This window comes from Nerophis ophidion, linkage group LG21 (assembly GCF_033978795.1).
Source record: "Nerophis ophidion isolate RoL-2023_Sa linkage group LG21, RoL_Noph_v1.0, whole genome shotgun sequence".
Taxonomy (NCBI): Eukaryota; Metazoa; Chordata; class Actinopteri; order Syngnathiformes; family Syngnathidae; genus Nerophis; species Nerophis ophidion.
In genome coordinates, this window is record NC_084631.1 from 19500454 (window position 1) to 19520923 (window position 20470).

At 39.1% G+C, this 20470-nt stretch overlaps 1 protein-coding gene across 2 annotated transcripts in view; it reads left to right on the top strand.

Annotated features, from left to right (window-relative positions):
* Window positions 1-20470, top strand: part of cdcp1b (CUB domain containing protein 1b) — a 58860-nt gene that overhangs the window by 36191 nt on the left and 2199 nt on the right. For both annotated transcript variants that reach the window (XM_061882111.1, XM_061882110.1), the window contains 9 exons: window positions 676-891; window positions 3373-3723; window positions 3817-4032; window positions 6648-7004; window positions 11087-11446; window positions 14068-14265; window positions 14360-14716; window positions 17228-17584; window positions 17666-17747. In XM_061882111.1, the coding sequence (XP_061738095.1) occupies window positions 676-891; window positions 3373-3723; window positions 3817-4032; window positions 6648-7004; window positions 11087-11446; window positions 14068-14265; window positions 14360-14716; window positions 17228-17584; window positions 17666-17747 (2494 nt within the window). The remainder of the gene's footprint in view (window positions 1-675; window positions 892-3372; window positions 3724-3816; window positions 4033-6647; window positions 7005-11086; window positions 11447-14067; window positions 14266-14359; window positions 14717-17227; window positions 17585-17665; window positions 17748-20470) is intronic.

The window sequence follows — 20470 nt, forward strand, 5'->3', positions numbered from 1 at the left end:
GAGTAGTCCTGGGTTCAATCCCGGGCTCAGGTTCTTTCTGTGTGGAGTTTGCATGTCCTCCCCGTAAATGCGTGGGTTCCCTCCGGGTAGCCCGGCTTCCTCCCACTTCCAAAGACATTTGCCCTCGTGTGTGAATGTGAGTGTGAATGTTGTCTGTCTATCTGTGTTGGCCCTGCGATGAGGTGGCGACTTGTCCAGGGTGTACGCCGCCTTCCGCCCGATTGTAGCTGAGATAGGCACCAGCGCCCCCCTGCGACCCCAAAGGGAATAAGCGGTAGAAAATGGATGGATGGAACATGGCGAAAAATGTATTTTAGATGTTCCCCTCACACAGCTGGAAGTGATGCCCAGAAAAACAAAATCGAGAACTATGACTAACCCTAGCATGGAAGTTGAAACACAACATTTAAAAGGAGCAGCAACTTCCATTCATCCATTTTCTACCGCTTATTCCCTTTGGGGTCGCGAGGGGCGCCGCTGCCTATCTCAACTACAATTGGGCGGAAGGCGGAGTACACTCTGGACAAGTCGCCACCTCATCGCAGACTTTTAGTATTATCTTTCTAAAAAAAATTTTTTTTCTTGTGTTGTATCATACTAAATTTTGCAGGTGTAGCTTATTTTGTGGCTTAAAGTGTAAATCCAGTAAATGTCTGATTACTGTCTCTTCTTTAGAGGGTCGAACAGTGGTGGTAACCATTGATTCCAGCACCACTCTGGTGATCAGCAGGTTCTCGCAAGAACCAGAATGTGAGCTATGCTACGGTGTTGACGCGGCTCGCACCTGCAGCCAGTCGGGAAAAACCTTGACCAACGTTCAGAGTCTCTCGCTGGAGTTTAGTTGCCTCAAACCTCAAGAGTCCTACAGTGTGGAGGTGAAGAAGACAATCGGTGAGCATATTTGGACAAGGCCAAGTTGATAATATCATAATTTTTTTAGTAACAGCTTGTTAAATGTTTATACAGTACATATTTGGTTCATGAAGAAAATGTCCAAATAAATAAAAGCCATTAGAATAACACACAACCTTCACAAATAAAAATGCATTGTTTGAACCATACATTATCAACTTATTAATGTACAGTACAGGGTGTCATTAAATGGCTTATGATGAATTTTGTCTTACCTGACTTCTAAATTTTGTTACAATGTTGGATACCCGCATTAAACATTGCAAAGCGTCAAATCATATGGTTTGTTCGTTTTGGCATGAGCTTGCACACAGTTTTTAATGCCTCTGTTTGTGGGATTTTGCAGTCTGGCAACATTCTGAAGTCTCTGCGAGACTCTCAGCCAGAGGGTGAGGACGTCCCCCTCTGGCAATGAGAAAATACAAAAACAGTTTGGAGTATTAGTAAAATTATTATTTTGATCTAATCTTGACATCCACATAACAACACTGATGTGCGAGATCAGGTGACAAATGCTGCGAAAAGTAGCTTTTTCATGCAGTCTGGATTGATTGGTGAGCATGCATGTGTACCTAATGTTGTGGCCGGGTGAATCCATATATTTTTCAAGTTGTGTTTTTTCAACAGTGTCTGAAAAATAAATTGCATTGACAACTTCAAGATATATATTTAAACAGTGTACATTTTTGAATGATATATTATGATACTTTTGGAGAGGATGAGGTGTGGTTTCATTTGCAATCCAGGAACGCCTTCAGTATAGAATTGAGAATCTTGCAGACAGGCTCAAAAAGTCACTGTGGAGCAAAATATATGCAAGATTTACACCTAAGCATATCCAATACATATTATTTAGGCCATGAGGGAATGTTTTAAATATATATTAAAATCATCATAGGTCCCTTTAGGCTAAGCATCAAATGTACAAACATTATACAAAAATTTAAAATTTAATTAATAAATAACTTAAAGGCCTACTGAAATTTGATTTTCTTATTTAAACAGGGATAGCAGGTCCATTCTATGTGTCATACTTGATCATTTCGTGATATTGCCATATTTTTGCTGAAAGGATTTAGTAGAGAACATCAACGATAAAGTTCGCAACTTTAGGTCGCTAATAAAAAAGCCTTGCCTTTACCGGAAGTAGCAGACGATGTGCGCGTGACGTCACTGGTTGTAGGGCTCCTCACATCCTCACATTGTTTACAATCATAGCCAGCAGCAGCTAGAGCCATTCGGACCGAGAAAGCGCCAATTTCCCCATTAATTTGAGCGAGGATGAAAGATTTGTGGTTGAGGTAATTTAGAGTGAAGGAATAGAAAGAAAATAGAAAAAAAGGCGATTGCAGTGAGAGCGATGCAGATGTTATTAGACAAATTTCCTAGGATAATTCTGGAAAATCCCTTATCTGCCTATTGTGTTGCTAGTGTTTTAGTGAGTTAAATAGTACCTTAAAGTCGGAGGGGTGTGGCCACGGGTGTTTTGACACCAGAGTCTCTGAGAGAAGTCACGGCAGCTGCAGGAGGTCGCTGGCTCCGCTGATATCCGGTAAGAGGCGACTTATTTCCACAATTTTCTCACCGAAAACTGCCGGTTGACATGTAGTCGGATCCATGTTCGCTTGACCGCTCTGATCCATAGTAAAGCTTCACCTCCAGGAATTTTAAACAAGGAAACACTGTGTGGTTGTGTGGCTAAAGGCTAAAACCTTCCCACCTCCATCTTTCTGCTTTGACTTCTCCATTATTAATAGAACAAATTGCAAAAGATTCAGGAACACAGATGTCCAAAATACTGTGTAATTGCGCGATGAAAAGAGACAACTTTTAGCCGTAAGTGATGCTGGGCTAATATGTCCCCTCCAACCAATAACGTCACAAACACGCGTCATCATCGTGTCATCATTCCATAACATTTTCAACAGGAACCTCCGCGGGAAATTTCAAATTGTAATTTAGTCAACTAAACCGGCCGTATTGGCAGGTGTTGCAATGTTATGATTTCATCATTGATATATAAACTATCAGACTGTGTGGTCGGTAGTAATGGGTTTCAGTAGGCCTTTAATTAATTAACTTAAATTAAATGGTTTAAATTCAATGTATTTTATAAAGGATAATAACATGTATAATGTGAATAAAAAAAGATTATGCATTTAAATATTATTATAGTAATTAATATTTGATATATAAGATTATTTGTACAATACATTATATGCATTTTTGCCTAGACTTTAGTGACACCCTGTAGAGTAACTACAGTCTTTGGTCACTGCTAGTTGTTTAAAAATTACTATTTTTTCAGCAGTCATATTTGACTGTTAAAAAAATATATATCAGTAGCAAGATTACAAAAAATCCATCACTTTCTATATAATTTTTAAATTTTTTTTTTACCATTTTTTCATTTATTATTTTATAATTTTATAATATCATGATTTGCATTTCCTTTCTTAGAGTGTACGAAGAATTCTTGCACACCTGCTGCGGGAGAACTTGATCCCAGTCTCATGAAGGATTTCAAAAGAACCCTCAAATGGGACATTAACGTCCCAGAGAGAACTGTCTTAACCTTGGAACCCTCTAGCGGCGGCCTGAAGCAGTTGTCAGCGCAAGATAAATGTCAAGATGGACCCCAGTATTCTGTGAGCACAACAAGAAGTGATGGCCAGCTCAAGGCCAACAGCTACTGCAGTGGTGGACCGTTGTCCCGTCTGGATCTTCTTGGATTGACGACCGTGACTGTGGAGGTGCCCCAAGGACAAGAATTGGACAGGACTTTATTTACAGCCAAAGCAGCGCCCAGAGGCAAATGTCTTGCATGCCAATTCTTTAACATGATTTTGACACATCATTGATCAGGAATTTTGTATCTAAAATCTGGTATTTCTTTATCCTCAGTTGGCAAACTGCTGTCCGTGTTTCCTGACCCAGAAACCAACATTATTATCAGTAGAGACACAGTCGAATATGACTGCAGTGTGTGTGTGGACAAACCCCCGTCGCAGAAATGCGATCCAAAAAAAATAACCCTGAGCGAACACCGAAATACCTCAGTCGAGTTCACTTGTCCGAGCCCTGAAGATGTCTTCACTGTGGAGATTAACAGAGAAATTGGTACGTAAATATTAACACCTGACATTAATTTGTTGTACTGCATTGAAGAGTAGATTTACTCTTAAATTTGCCATGCTTTTTTTCATTTCGTTACAGCCTGCATCCACTTTACTTACTTTAGTAAGGTGCAGATTGTAAAACGTTATGCTCATACTGCTTAGTTAAGTCGGTTTCCTACACACCTTGGCCATGTTTTCCAATGATTTCTTTAATTTAATGGATATAATCCGCTACTTTTTTTCAACACTATTCTTCATACTCACTTTCTTGAGACCCATGGTTGGATAAACAAAGTATTGTCTGGTTATCTTGGTACTAGCTAATGCTGTCGTGTGAAACATTGGATGTTACGCGGGTCTCACAGGGTTCACTGTGGAATTCACTACACCAACTATCGATAGGGAGGTATCTGTGGCTGGCTTGTAACCAATATTTTTGCTTCCAATTTAAAGTAAAAAAATTGGCCGACAAACAGCTCCTGTCTCCAAAACAATTGTAATGTGAGGCACCTTACCAATTACAGTGGTAAACATACCACTGTATTTAATCAGTAGAAGATACACTCCTACAATTTAAATCCAGGGTTTCCCTTAGATTGCTGAGATACCTGTGGGGTGACTAGGTAGAGTGGTCATCATACAATTTGCATAATTTAGTAGGAATTATATTTTCTTAAAAAGGATTAAAAAAAAAGGTTTTATATGCATTTAAACATCAATCTGTTATTAAATGGTAATAACAAATATTTGTTTAATCATTTTGTTCAGTTTTTTAAATTGTTGCTAATTATTGCACAATTGATCATTTTTAAAGTTTCTAATGACCTCCGATCTTTTTAGTGACTTTTTCTACATTAAAAACGATAAGCAAAAAAATATTTTTACCTTTTTCTGGTCTTATTGTAGACTGCACTTGTTTGCAGGCCCTTCACATTTTTTGCCATATTTTTCGCCTAACAGGATGCACTCGTGAAATTTGGTCAATTTTCATGCATATTAAGGGCCTCAAAAATCCGATGGGAGTGTTCGAAATAATAAATAAAGGAATTACCTTAAGGCCTTTGCTGATTTTTGCTGCTCTGGGCCGTGTTAACCGTGTCCATCATGGCAACAGCGGACAGGGGAAAACACGTAAAGACGCCCAAAACACATCAAACTTCACAAAACACAACACGCAAGTGTGGAGATGGTGCACAGGAATGTCCAAAACTTACATAAACCCCAAAACGCATGCATTACGTGGACAACACAACAGAATCGGTGAATGAGTTGCAAAAACGTCCTCATTCTTTAGTTGGTCTATTTGTCTTAATTGATCTCCTGAAGTCAAGTACATTTTGCAAAACAAAATGTACGCTGGTACTGTGCATTTGAATGCTAACATTAGCTCATTAAATTGGTAGTTCTATAGTATTGTTGAAAAAAGTGTAATAAATACAGAAAAAAGCATGCTAACTTTCAGTTTCAATGCGCTTTTGTTATTTTCCCCGTATGACATGTGTTTTATTGAATCGTGTATATTTTGAACAAAAGAAGAGTGCCAAAATGTTTACATGTTAAAAAAAAACATGAGACGTCTCCCTCAATGCTTCTTTTTCTTTTTCAACGTGTGTAACGTTCCACCGTTTTCATACATAAAAGTAGTCATTGACTACACAGCCCAGATACTCCTCTCTTTTCTGATTGGTCACATTAAATGCCCATTGTTTTCTGGTCAGGCACCTCAACTTACCTAATTTTCCCCTGAGTGGAGGCTGTATATCCTCAATTTTCACACATATCGTCCTGCCATGATGCCCCCGTTACTCTGCTTCAGATTGGCTCAAACTTGTGACCAATTAGAAAGAGTAGTTGCTGCGCTGTGTATCGTATGTGCCAAAACAATTGAATGTCTCGCGTGCAGAGAAAGTGATTGTGCAGGCAAAAAGGCGCTGCTCGCACACACAGAGAGGTTGCGCGAGTTTAAATTAAGGCAAAATACGTGCTAAACTTTTCCACGCGCACACCAAATGAGTCCACGCTAGGATTTAATCACTGTTTTGACTCCATATTTGTGTGTGTTTTTAACGTTTCCGTGCGTGTGCCCCTTTCCGCCACCGTACACTGTGTTTGTCTTATTACTAAATAGTGCCGATATAAGTACATTTTAACATACATAATCAATGACTTTTGTCAACATACATTGTAAGACCTAATGGTCATTTCAATTAAAAAAAAGGGCAGTTTGTTTCAAAATGAGTTATAGTATTGTCAACGTCCTCTCAGCAGCCTTAAAAGACAACAGCAGTATACGTTTTACAGCATAAAAACCTGCATACAGTGACTTCCTATTTCAGTGCAAAGTGAGCTTTAAAATAAAACCTTAGCAATATTAATCTGAATTCTAACACAGCCACTAACAAAATGGGTCCATTTAAATACCTCTGTAGATTGTTATCCACTGTAAGTAAGATTTGTGCATGTACAAAATCTCTGTTGTCACTGTAGTCAAGTAGGTTAAAAAAATATCTTTAAATATTGCCCATTTCCCTTGCCAACAATGAAATAGTTCAAATTCATTGGCTCAGAAAAACTGCAGAAAGATTCACAAAAGCTTGTATTTTTTTGTGATTCCAGACTGCACAACTACTTCCTGCTCTGAGAATAGTGTCCAGGCTGAGTCCACCCTCTTCCCAGACTTCAACCGAACCTTCACTTGGGATCTGAAAGTCGACTCCACTCGGACCTTTCAGCTGGACTTCCCTGAGCAGGGAATGCAGCAGATTGCCAATGAAGACACCTGTCCAGATGAGCACACATACACACTTGTTAGCTACCTACGCACTGGGCCTGCCAAGATTGGAACCTTCTGCAAGGGGGGTGCTGTGACTAGCATCGGAGTGCTCTACAAGGGCCGCGTGCTTCTCCGGGTACCAGGGGACAGGAAGATAGACCCTCTTGACTTCAAACTCAGCATTGGGCCCGAGACCAGCAGTAAGTGGATACTGCTCATCCATGTGATCCATGGTTTTGATTGACAGTTTTCTCATTCGCATACAACTAGTTTAATCAATATCTAAGATAAGTATTGTTTACATTTGACAAATGCTAGCACCAAGTCAGTGCTTTTAAAATGGTGCCGAAACCGGTACTCAGTTAAAAACATACTCTTTCTTTTCTTTTTTGTTTGAACCAATGCCTTTTTATTTTCTGTAGAATTTTGGGAACTTTCGAATGGCCAGACTAGCACAGTAGTACTTCACCTTACAAGTACCTTAACTTGCAAGTTTTTCGAGATACAGTGGAACTGACGATTTACAAACTTATCTGGTTCTAGAAAAAGGGTTTGTAAATAGGAAAGTATGTACATTGAAGCAAATTTCGCCATAAGAAACAATATAAACATGGATAATGAGTTACAGCCTTGACAAAAGTCCGTAATTTAGTAAATGTTTGTACACTTTGAACACAATATAAACTGCTATGCATTACTGTATATCAAACAAACGCAACAAGGGGGTGATAGATCAACATTCTATTTGATAACAAAATCAAAACAACAGCGGAACTGTCCTCATGAAATGCAGCTGCTCCACCGACACACGCACACACTGTCACTAACCCAGTGGTGCACTCACAGTTTTAAATTACAAAACTCCTTAATTTTAAAAGCCAGGTCGCTGCAATGGTTAGTAATAAGAAAAATAAATTGACTTTACCTTGTCGGTTAATTTTCTTGCAGCAGAAAGGAGGAAGTGGGGGAGGAGGCAGTGTAGATAACGCTGTGGTTACTTTCTGAGCATTATCTCAGGGCATTCAATCAATCGCAACTGGACTGTTTGGTTTGTCTTATAAGACGTTTCGCCGCTCATCCGAATAGGCTTCATCAGTTCGTGCTCATAGACTTAAATTGGTCAGATCTAGTCTTCTAGGACAAACCAAACAATCCAGTTGCGATCGATTGAATAACCTAAGATGACAGTGACCTGAATGAATGTGAACATTCATAGACATCTTCCTGAATGTTTCAAACCACACATCACTTACTTTGTTTTGACTTATATTAAGCTAGCAGAACTACAAAAATACTTTAAAAAGTAAAAGAAAACATTCAAAGAGCACAGTAGCAAACGACAACACTGCTGTGCTGACTGAATGAGCATCGGAGATTGATCAGTTGGTCCACAATGGACGTGCTGCTAGGCACACAATGGGTGGGTGGAACGTTTGTACACTGAGACAAGGTTTGTACACCAAATAATTGTTTATTTGCTTTATAAATTGTAAAGGACGGGTTCGAAATCGAGGTCCCACTGTACAAGCAATCTCTCTGTTTTTTGTTATGCTTTAAGTTGCGAGTATAATTTGAGTACAAGCCTCCCCCTGCCGTTAGGATGATGTAGAAAATGCCACAGTCGGTCTAACTTGCTGGCAGTATCTTATAGCTAGAGATCGACATAACTTTTGTTTTCCAATCACTGGAACTCAAACCGTTAGCAGCGGTCCGGCTTTCACAGCTTTCCAGCCGACCTCCTCCTCCCGCTGAGGCTTGCTCTTCCACCCACGTCTCTGCTTCCTGCGCTGGTCTCAAGCTGCTCCCAGTGTAATTGGTCACTAGGGTTGCAAACGCCACAGGAGGGATTTTGGTCAAAGAAACAATCCCAAAGCAGAAGTTTTCCACCCCCATGTTTGACAGTAGGGATGCTGCTGTTTGGCTCAAATTAAAAATGTTGGACTGGATGCCAAATACCTTAATTTTGGTTTCATTTGACAATATCAAATCGTCTTTTAGTCATTTGTGATCATTTCTACAAACAGGCCTGGATATGTTTTCCAGCGAGGGCACTGTGCAGGGATTGCAGCATTCCAATCTAAGCAAAGTGTATTATTAATGAGTTTTCTTGATGACTGTGATCCCAGCTCTCTTGATTATTATCCAGCAATTTTGCAATCTTTCTGACCCCACAAGGTTGGATCTTTGTATTGAGCTCTAGATCAAGGGGGATTGACCATTATCTTGTATTTCTTCCATTTCTTAATGATTGTGTCAATAGTGGTCTCCTTCTCAACAAGCTTGTAAAGGAAAGTCCTCCCAGGTTATTTCCTTCTAATGGCTTGTATGAATAAGGCAAGAAGAAAATAATTGAAGATTAGCAAGTTATTCTGCAAATGGAGTAAGTACAAACGGTAACTATACCAGCGCTACAGAGAAGGCAGTGCCTTACAAGGTCTGGCGCGTCTCTCTAGATCAGGCCTGGGCAATTATTTTGACTCGGGGAAGCCAAATTTAGAGAAAAAAATATTTCTGGGGGCCAGAATATTTGATTTTTAGGTACACTAATACAAAACCTCACAATAATGTCTGATTATTTTCTAAAAATGGAATGGAGTTATTTTTATTTTTTTTACTGAATGAGACACCCAGAATGTACATGAAAATAAAGAATGTGAGATATACAATATTAACTATGAACGATAAAACACTAAATATTGACAACATATTAATGTCACACCCTCTAGATCGACATATTTTACAATCAAGCGAAACGCAACAAAAATACAACAAACACAGCACAATATGAAGGTGAAGGATAAAAACAAACACCTACAATCCGATACATCTAATAAATCACTGAGCTTTAGAACTTTGGTGTAAAAATCTCCTTCTCTTCTGTCCCTGACACCCGCGTTTGAGGCTGACCACTCTGGAAACACTGTGGAAACGCTCGCCAGCCACACTGCTTGAAGCCTCGTCTGAGCTGCCGTGACTTAGATTACCATAGTAACAAGTATATCATGCAAAAGCGCAGATTAATTTGTATAGTTCAAGACGTAGTCATTTGAAAACATCACTGCACATCATAATGGTAGCTCCAGTTTCCATGTTAAAGATCTAAAAGAAATATTTGGGAATGTCCGGCGGGCGAGATTGAAAAACTTAATAGGCCGCATGTGGCCCCCGAGCCTTAATGTTACCAGGTCTGCTCTAGATATCATGTTAGACCCGCGCGACATCCATTGCTTTCCGTCCCCTAGGGGGGTGGGGGTTGCGCACATATGCAGTCCTTTCCAAGGTTTCTCATAGTCATCATTGTCACTGTCACCGATGTCCCATTGGGTGTGAGTTTTTCCTTGCCCTTATGTGTGCTCTACCGAGGATGTTGTTGTGGTTTGTGCAGCCCTTTGAGACACTTGTGATTTAGGGCTATATAAATAAGCATTGATTGATTGATTGATGGTCCTTCTATACATATGCTTGTATCCACCTTGCTGACCCTCCCTTGCAGAGTTTTTTGGGCTTTTGTCCATCGAAACCTAAAGTAAACCTAAGCGCATGTGTTTATACACACCCATACACATGCACTCTTGCTTTGTCGCATTCCTGACACCTCCTCTCACCATCAAAACCCAAAAAGATATGTTTGTGTATTTGCAAAAATAAAAATATTGGGTATATTCATGGTGATTTGTCCATGAACAGAACAAAGTGAATAAAGAATTAGACTACATGTGTATTCCACTTTGCTTCAAATATTCTCTTAAAAGTTATTACTGTGGTTCATGTGGCCTATTCCAGTCTTGAGCAGGTCTACAATTTTGTCCCTGAGATCACTTGACAGCTATTTGGTCTTGCCAATTGATGTTAAGAGGTTTGAAAGAGATCCGCTTATCCCATAACAATTTAAAATTAGTAGTACTTTCCAATTTAAAATTAGTAGTACTTTTTGTAAGGGGTAGGGCTTATATGTGTGCTTTATGGTAGGGGAATAAATAGTCTTAAAAATACAAAATAATTGATAAACATTATAAAAAAAAATTTTACCTGACAAATAACCTACTAAAAAACGTTGACTGTTTATGTAAGGGTGGAGCTCAATTTACAAAACAAACTAATATACACAATTCCAGTCAATCCAATATAGTTTAATATTTATTATTTATAACATGATCTTTATCAGAATCATTTTAACATCTCAGCACTTGATCAAACATCTGATTTTTGTCTCTGTTAAGTGTTCGAACTACAGAAAATACTTTTCTCTGACGCCACAATATTCTCGCTCCTTCTTTTTCAGTGATAGCCACAGTGAAAGTCAACCTTCCGCGGGGTGTCTCTGATACGGCCTTCATATCTGCCAACTACCCCAATGATTTCCCTGACAAGCAACAGATGCAGTGGGACTTTAACGTGCCGGAGATGCACAACTACACAGTTAATTTTCACCAGCCCACGGCCCCAGAGTGCCTCAGCAAGGACGTTGAAGTGGAATACAGAAAAGACAAAAACAAAGTGACCAAAGTGGGTTTGACTGATAAGCAGCCGAAACACAAGCAAGGCAACTTCAACATGGTGCTGAAGAACTGTGAAACCAACACCACACTGCAGGGGCTCTCGTTGAAATACAGCGTGTCTGTCATGAGAAGTGGTCATCCAGGTACATTAGTATTTTGTTCCTTTATTCATTCCTTTTAATCTACTGAGCTATCAGAGGGATATGTTCTAGTTCTACCGCCACCATACTGCTCATTTCCTGGAGAAGCAGCTAACCATCTTTAACGCCGACATGAATACAGGACACATTAACGTCTATCCCCTGAACAAACCGCACACCTCAATCAAAACTTGCATAAAACAGTGTTGTCTGAGCATTTAAGATATTCAATTGTGCACATTGAACTTACAGACTGTGCTCATTTAGGATAGAGAGATGGATGTGACGTATCCAAGAACATCCCTCCCTAAACCCAAAATACGTTGTGCGGAGGGCCCCGCAATCCGTGGTGGGCCCTGTTTTGCATGATGATTCGCATGTAAAATGTCAATTTATAAAAGACATTGCGCTTTTACCACACAGGTATTCCTGGCCACTTCTTGCTCCATCACTTAGAACAGGGGTGTCAAACTCTTTTTAGCTCAGGAGCCGCATGGAGGAAAATCTGTGCACACGTGGACCAGACTATTAAAATCAAGGCATTAAAACTAAAAAATAAAGACAACTTCAGATTGTTTTTTTTGTTTTACTTTGGCCAAAAATAGAACAAACATTCAGAAAATATTACAATAAAAATATAGGAAAAAAAACGGCAGTGGTAAAGCTTAGATCCATGAAAGAAAGAAAAAAGTGAGTTATTGTTTATAACTGAAATAATTTACATATGCGTAAAACTTTGTTTTCTTATGCATGATGTCTTTTAACGAATTAAGTAACATTTATGACAACCTTTTTCCAAAACACAATATAGAATGTGAGATATAACAGGATAATGCATACATTTATCATTGGTTTTCAAAACAGTTCCAAAAAAGTGGGACCCCAAATTTTATCTGGCACCCCATTTTTATGACTTGATGGAGTCGCTGCGACAAATATCATCCCATAGATAATTTCGGCCATAGATAATTCATTCTTGACTTTGACACCCCTGACTTAGAACATGACAAAATTCCCAATTGAAAAGAACTGACAACTGTAGCGCACAACATGAGGTGAAGGTACTGGGATCAAATCCTAGTTGAAGTGGCATATGTAATGTATGTTTTAATTACGTTAAACTGTTTTCCACTAAATAATAAATATCAGTAATTACTGAACATTTTCCCCCATTAATTAGTTTTAGTACAAAACATGCATCTAATTATATTAAAGTTATTATTCAAAAGTATTTATTATTTAAAAGTATTCATAATATCATTATTACTTAAAAATTGAAACATCAACATTTTTCGTCTCTCCTATGTGATGAATTTGTCCTAAATATCTGGAATTATGACCACTTTTGATTAACTACATATGTTTTACACTTTGAATCTTAAACATACTAAAGTACATATCTTACACTGTCTATTAAAACTGGGCATTACATGCAGAAATCAAGCTTTTACATCTCATTAGAATGAGCAAATAATCATAATGTTGTCGCTGATTTGGTGATTTTACTTCTTTAATTAGTGACTTTTCAATGTGAAATATATATATATATATATATATATATATATATTTGTACTATTGCTGCAGCTATGGATTATTTCGGGTATCAATCGATTAGTTTATCTGATTAATCAGGTAATACACACTGTATTTATTTTTACGTTTTTTCTTCTTGCTATAACTTTCATAATTTTTTTTTTTTCCTCATCAAATTCATAAACATCAACAACAAAATCACAATTTTAACGTAAATGCATTAGTAAAAATCTAAAAAAAAATGAATGCAAAATCTCCACTGTCCGCCACCACAAACCTCACGGACCCACACACCACCGCTCTCATGTGCGCTCTATTGCAGTGCACGTGTGGGAAGTTAAAGTATCCATGATTGTCTCACACGCGAAATTATTCTCTGCCATTGACCCATCACCCTTGATCACCCCCTGGGAGCAGTGGGCAGCAGCGGTGCCGCGCCCAGGAATCATTTTTGGTGATTTAACCCCCAATTCCAACCCTTAATGCTGAGTGCCAAGCAGGGAGGTAATGGGTTCCATTTTTATAGTCTTTGGTATGACTAGGCCGGGATTTGAACTCACAACCTACCGATCTCAGGGCGGACACTCTAACCACTAGGCCACTGAGTAGGAAACAAATACACGTATTTAAAACTGCGCACACTTCATACGATTTTATAAATGTGTATTAGTTTCACTCATTAAATTAGTAATCAAAACATTTGTAATCAATTAATTGTTGCAGGCCAAAATGTATCTATTGTTTTCTGGACTATGTCCATAACTACAATGTTAAACTGGATTAAAACTAAATTGTGAACCTTTTAAATGCGTATTTAGATGTGTGCATTAATAACCGGTTCATTCAGGACAAACACTAAACAGCGTCTTAGAATGTTAACAAATGTTTAAACACTGTAACAATAATGGTTTCGTCCTTTTTATCTTGACCTGCATCAAATTTGACAGTGGAAAATGCTGAAAAAAATCCTTACCTTCTGGGATAATGTGAACATTACAGCATTTATTATAGGCTTGTGTATGTATATTTTCACAACACGTATATTATAATGAAAATGCTCTTTTTGTGCTTTATTTCCTTGACTTTCTCAGTTTTCTGCACGGTGGACCTGAGCAAACAACCGGAAGTGGCCTTGCAGATCGAGAAGGTGGGTTCCGATCCTTTTTGCGAGATGAGCGTGAACACTGAGGTTGTAAAGAAGATAAACGTGGCTGCAGGCGCTCAGGCCGAACTCTCCTTTCTTGACTGTCCCAATGAAGACGTGCAATTGACAGCAAGTCAATTTATTGGTGAGATGCTATTGTTAATATGGACTATCATTGTACATTTTGCATAGGAGTCAATTTTTCAACATTTTCACGTGATATGCATTGATAACAACAGGTTGTCAAAATGTGGCTTCCTGTTCTGAGACACTCCTCACCGTACCCACATTGGATTCCTGTCTTCGGATGCCCCTCCACAGCTTCACCTGGCACTTAAACATCCCTCAGGACAGCACCATTGATCTGGTGTCACCATCAGGGGGTCTTCAACAATCTCTGCCTGGCCAGGAGTGTAACAGCCCTGTCTCGCTGCATGTGGAAGAGAGCCAGGGTTTCTCTGTGGGAGATTTCTGCTCCAATGGGATCATCCAGAAAGTTCAAGTCCACGCCAACATCTCCGTCACGGCAACGACCCGAGACTTCAGCAAGACGACAGGGCCTTTTCTCAATGTCACTTTCACTGAAGAGATCGCAGGTAAAGTGATGATTTATATGAAACAATGCAAAATGTTCATGTGAAGAGTTATTTTACTGAGTCCCTCCAGGAATTGGTACTGTTACAATGGTGCCAATTCAAACAAATTCAACCAATCCATGCAAATTATGCTTTATACCAGACTTGGGCAAAATACAGCCCGCGGACTACATGCGGGCCGTTAAAATTTTTAATCTGGCCCGCCGGACGTTCTACATAGTTTTTTTAAAACTTTTAACGTCAAAACTGTCGCCGCCATGTGCTGCGCGGTTTTTAAACTACCGTAAGTCTTGAACTATAGAAAGTATTTCAATGGTCGAAATCTGCGCTTTTGGGTGTTAATGAGTTATTACGATAATATACGTCACATTAGCTCAGATGAGGTACAAACCAGAGTGGGCAAGGTTTGTTTTCAGAGAAGCCAGCCCATAACGCTTGTGTTTGAAACAAGTGCGGAAGCAATTTTTTAAGTGATAATAAATCATATTGTTGATGTTTATTACACTCTGCATTCATATTTTGATGTTTTTTTAATTTTTGTTGTGTTTTGCCTGGTCTTAGAAGTAAAAGAGTGACCTTCATATGTTGTTAATATTCAGTGTTTTATTGTTCATAATTAATATTGTAAATCCCCCTTTCTTTTCTTTAAGCACATTTTGGGTGTCCCATTCAGTAAAAAACTGTAAAATTCCAATCCGTTTTTTTGAGGTGGTCTGTCATAACATTTTTAGAACTCTATCGGACATTGTGACTTTTGGTATTAGTGTTCCTGGAAAAAAAAGGGACCCAAACACGCATACTGTACAGCAGATTTTTAGAGCTAAATGTGTACATATAATTTATACACACATACACCTTGGCCCCCCAGACAAATTTTTTTGTTTGAATGTGGTCCCCGAGTCAAATAATTTGCCCAGCTCTGCTTTATACTTTCCTGCAATTTTTGACCAAGCTGCTTCATTTTTGCCAGTACAATTTGTCTTGGAGCTTGGCTCAAACGCGCACATTAACTGGAATAAAGTTTGTAACCTTTTCTACAAAGGTAACAGGAACACCAACACATAACAATATATTAACACTTCATTGCTCAAACAACACTACTGTTGTCCTAACCTTACTTGCCAACCTTCCCGATTTTCCTGGGAGACTACTGAATTTCCGTGCCCCTCCAGAAAATCTCCTGGGGCAACCATTCTCCCGAATTTCTCCCAATTTCCACCCGGACAACAATATTGGGGGCGTGCCTTAAAAGCACTGCCTTTAGAGTCCTCTACAACCTATTGTCACGTCCGCTTTTCTTCCATACAAACAGCGTGCCGGCCCGTCACATAATATATGCGGCTTTTACACACACATACAATTGAATGCAAAGCATACTTGGTCAACAGCCATACAGGTCACACTGAGGGTGGCCCTATAAAAAACTTTAACGCTGTTACAAATATGCGCCACACTGTGAACCCACACCAAACAAAAATGACGAATGCATTTCGGGAGAACATCTGCACCGTAACACAACATAAACACAACAGAACAAGTACCCAGAACCCTTTACAGCACTAACTCTTCCAGTACGCTGCAATATACACCCCCGCTACCACCAAACCCCGCACCCCAAAAGAGGAGAAATATAACCTTAGAGGAAAATGTAATTTAAAAACATGTGTATGCTCGTACAACACTTAAAACCATTATCTTATCAATATGTAGAATAAAATTATGGAATGGATTAATCAAAGCAATCAAACAAAGCACTAATATGATTCAGTTTAAATGATTGTTCAAACGACAAGTGTTCACAAAGTACACTAAACAATAATTATGATGAACATCTTCAACCCTAATTTTTTTCCTTTTGAGATAGAGATTATTTATGGATTTAATATTTGTTTACTTACTATGGTATATTATGTATTCATTATTTATTATTTATTATTCACGGTTCTGTTACACAAAACAAGGAAATGGAATAAAATTTCTATGGTATGAAAAAGGGTAGGATTAAATAAGATCAGCTTCTTCCTACTCCTTTTCGGACGAGCTGTAATGGAACAACTGGGAATATGTGATGCATTACAAACTGAACTGAACTGAATTATCTTGCTTTTTATATTATGTTATTGTTATCTTACAGTTTGTGTAAAAAGTGTAATCCACAATAAAAATGTTTAAATACATGTGCAGAATTCCTTCGCACAACCACAACATTCTTCTCCTGAGAAGAGTGCAAGTAAGGAAGTAAATTAAGTGATCAATTGTTGTTCAACTGCCAATAGTTTAGCAACCTTAAGTCTCTACCGAACAAGTAAAGACATTTTCTTCATATTTGACATTCTGCTTGAATCCCCACAGGGTTGAGGCAGACACACAAGGGAAATATTACGTTTTTGCCCATTATGTCTCTTGATATGTGTGTGCAAGTATTTGTGTTATCAAATGATTTTTCAAGACATTCACTCATCTCCCACTGGAGAGCACTGTTGCACTCACAATGCCTTTCCTGTTTCCCAGAGACCATCATTTATCAGGTCAGCCCGCAGATGTCGTCTCCCACCCTGCTGGCCACCCCCAATTGGCCCAACGGCATGAGGCCTGCGTCCACGGTGTCCTGGATCGTCGCTTTGCCGAGCGGCTACCAGGCGCACGCCCAGTTCGTCAACGTCAGCCAGCCCAAATGCGCCGACAGACACACCTGCATCAAGGTGAAGATGCTGGACTCCGAGGAAGAGATACTGAGCCGCAGGGAGGATGAGAAGACGGACGACAAGCTGGTGGTGCCACGCAGCTTCTATGTCAACATGTCCAACTGTATACCAGAAAATGGGAACTTTGGTGCTGTCACCCAAATTGTTCTAGAGAGAAAGACCAGTAAGAAAACTTACATTTTTGCCCAACAACATAACCCTAAAATATCTGAAGACTAAAAAACTGCTGTCTATTACTTCCCAGATATTTTGGGCATCCTTCTAGGAATAGCAGGAGCTCTTCTTCTTATGCTCATCGTGTTGGCTGTTATCTGCTTCTTTGTAAGGTGAGTACTCCTCTACCTTCACTCAGTGGTGTGCCGTCAGGACCAGCAAGGCCTTCTCTGCTGGCCTAACATAACCAGAAATAGTCACCATAATAATATTTTTTATTTACTGTCTATCCAAATTTATTCATATTTTCTTCATGTCATATTATGCTCGTTCCAGTGCTGTAGTTTTTAGTTTTAGTTTGTATCCAATCAGAATTCAGCGAGCTTATTTTGCAATGCTGTACCAATTCTGCCTGGGGCCTTCAGAATCAACAATCTAGGTGAACGGGGACATAAAGTTGATAGACAGTTAAGATAGCCAATCAGATCACGAGTTGTCAGTAAGGCCTTCTAGATGGCCTCACGTTGAAAGTGACATTTACGCGTCCTGTGATTGGATACTCATCCGACCGTTAGCTGATGAATTTGAGATTACATCGAGTTGAGAGACAGTTGCGATAGCCAATCAGATCACAAGTTGTTGACAAACTCTTGTTGTTAAAGTGTGTCATGCTTGTCATTTAATTAACATTGTCACGTGTGTATTTGTCGCCATCATGTGGTCAGGACAGTTAATATAACTTTGAAAAGTATGTACTTTGAATCAAACTTTATGGACCGGAAGCAGAGAAATTTACGGTATATGTTTTAATTGCTGATGTGTTTTAATAGATTTTTAAATGCACCAGGAAATAACTTGTTTTGTCTTCTGTTGATGTTCTTCAATGCGCAGTGGGTGTAAATGTATTCCTTTACCGTATTTCTCCAGCATCGGAGATCACTGAAGGCCTAAGTGGGAAACGCACGGCCCGCCACTGCCTTCACTACATATTTGAAGCAGAAATAGAAACGTTTCTGTTAGTGGTCACATTTAAGACTCATAATATAAATTGAGTTCGTAAATAGAAAAGTTTGAGTTGTTTTTTTTCCATAAAAAACAATATCAGCTCATACTCACATAAAAAAACTCATACGCACCGCAAAATACAGAGCAACACATACATTGTATCACGCAATGTATAAACATTCCTGCAATTGTGGCTAGTATGTTATATTTATTATTAGAGGTTGAATATCAAGAACTGCATTGACTTAGTTACAGTGGAACCTTAAATTACGATCTTAATTATACTCAAAGTTTGACAGCGCGGTCGTTGGGGTCCATAAAATAACGTTAGTAGCTACAAGCTGCCAAATCGCTATCCTTATCTGACAGAGACATAAATAGGTGCTCAAAGCCAAAAGAGGGCACAGGGACGAAATATAGATTTTAGAAATGGGAGGCGGCCCAATTGGCTTGAGAACGGGAGGTGTTCATTGAACGGATTTGATGCATGTTTTGGATTAAGAATACAGAATAACAAAATTAACAATAAAGGACACGGCTGTGGGCTATCTGCTCCTTTTTTTATGTAAAAGGAAATCAAACCCACTTGATTACGCTTTTGTGGTCTCTGATACCTAGACCACCGCGTTGTGACAAGAAAACTGCGCCATTGTAAATATATCTGTGACAAATTTGTCTGGCAAGGCGACTTGGTTTGTTTATTTTTGCTTCTCTGTGTCTTGTTGGGGGCGGTGTGTAGAGTTAAAAACAAAAGCTCAATCCACACCTGTGACCTGCTCTCTTCCTGCTAATATATAATTTACTCTAAACAAGAGATGTCCGACAGTATCAGACTGCCGATATTATCGGCTGATAAATGCTTTAAAATAGTGATATCGGAAATTATCGGTATCGGTTTCAAAATTATCGGTATCCGTTTCAAAAGTAACGACTTAGGGAGAAGTACAGAGCGCCAATAAAACTTAAAAGCACTCCCTTTACGTGCTGGCCCAGTCACAGAACATCTATGGCTTTTCACACACACAAGTGAATGCAAGGCATACTTGGTCAACAGCCATACATGTCACACTGAGGGTGGCCGTATAAAAAACTTTAACACTGTTACAAATTTGCGCCACACTGTGAACCCACACCAAACAAGAATGACAAACACATTTCAGAAGAACATCCTCACCGTAACAAAACATAAACACAACAGAACAAATACCCAGAACCCCTTGCAGCACCAACTCTTCCGGGACGCTACAATATAGACCCACCCCCCACACCCCTGTTTTCAATACAGGTTACAGGCTAGTTGCATGGAGAAGGCCTAAACTTGTCTCTTTAAAGAGTAATCATTTTAACTTTCTTAATCGACCTTTAAAAATCTATCTATACATTTTCTACCGCTTTTTCCCTTCTGGGTCGCTGGGGGCGCTGTAGCCTATCAGAATCGAGGTGAATAAGAATCCCGATATGGCTGTGAATAATTTTTTTGTGCACCCCTAGTGATTAAGCACCAACAGTGTTACCGTATTTTTCGGACTATAAGGCGCACTTAAAATCATTTTATTTTCTCAAAACCCAACAGTGAGCCTTGTAATTTTGGAATAATTTTGGTTGTGCTTACCAACATCGAATCTATTTTATTTGGTACATGGTGAAAGGATAAGTGTGACAAGTAGATGGCAGTCTCACAGAAGAGATACGTGTAGACTGCAATATGACTCAAGTAAACAACACCAAAATTGTATATGTTCCATTGAAAATCCATCCATCCATTTCCTACCGCTTGTCTCTTTTGTGGTTGAGGGGGGGTGCTGGAGCCTATCTCAGCTACATTCGGGAGAAGTCCGGTAGATTCCCAAATATTTGTGGCTCTATCAGAAATCTCCCGGGTAAACATTTT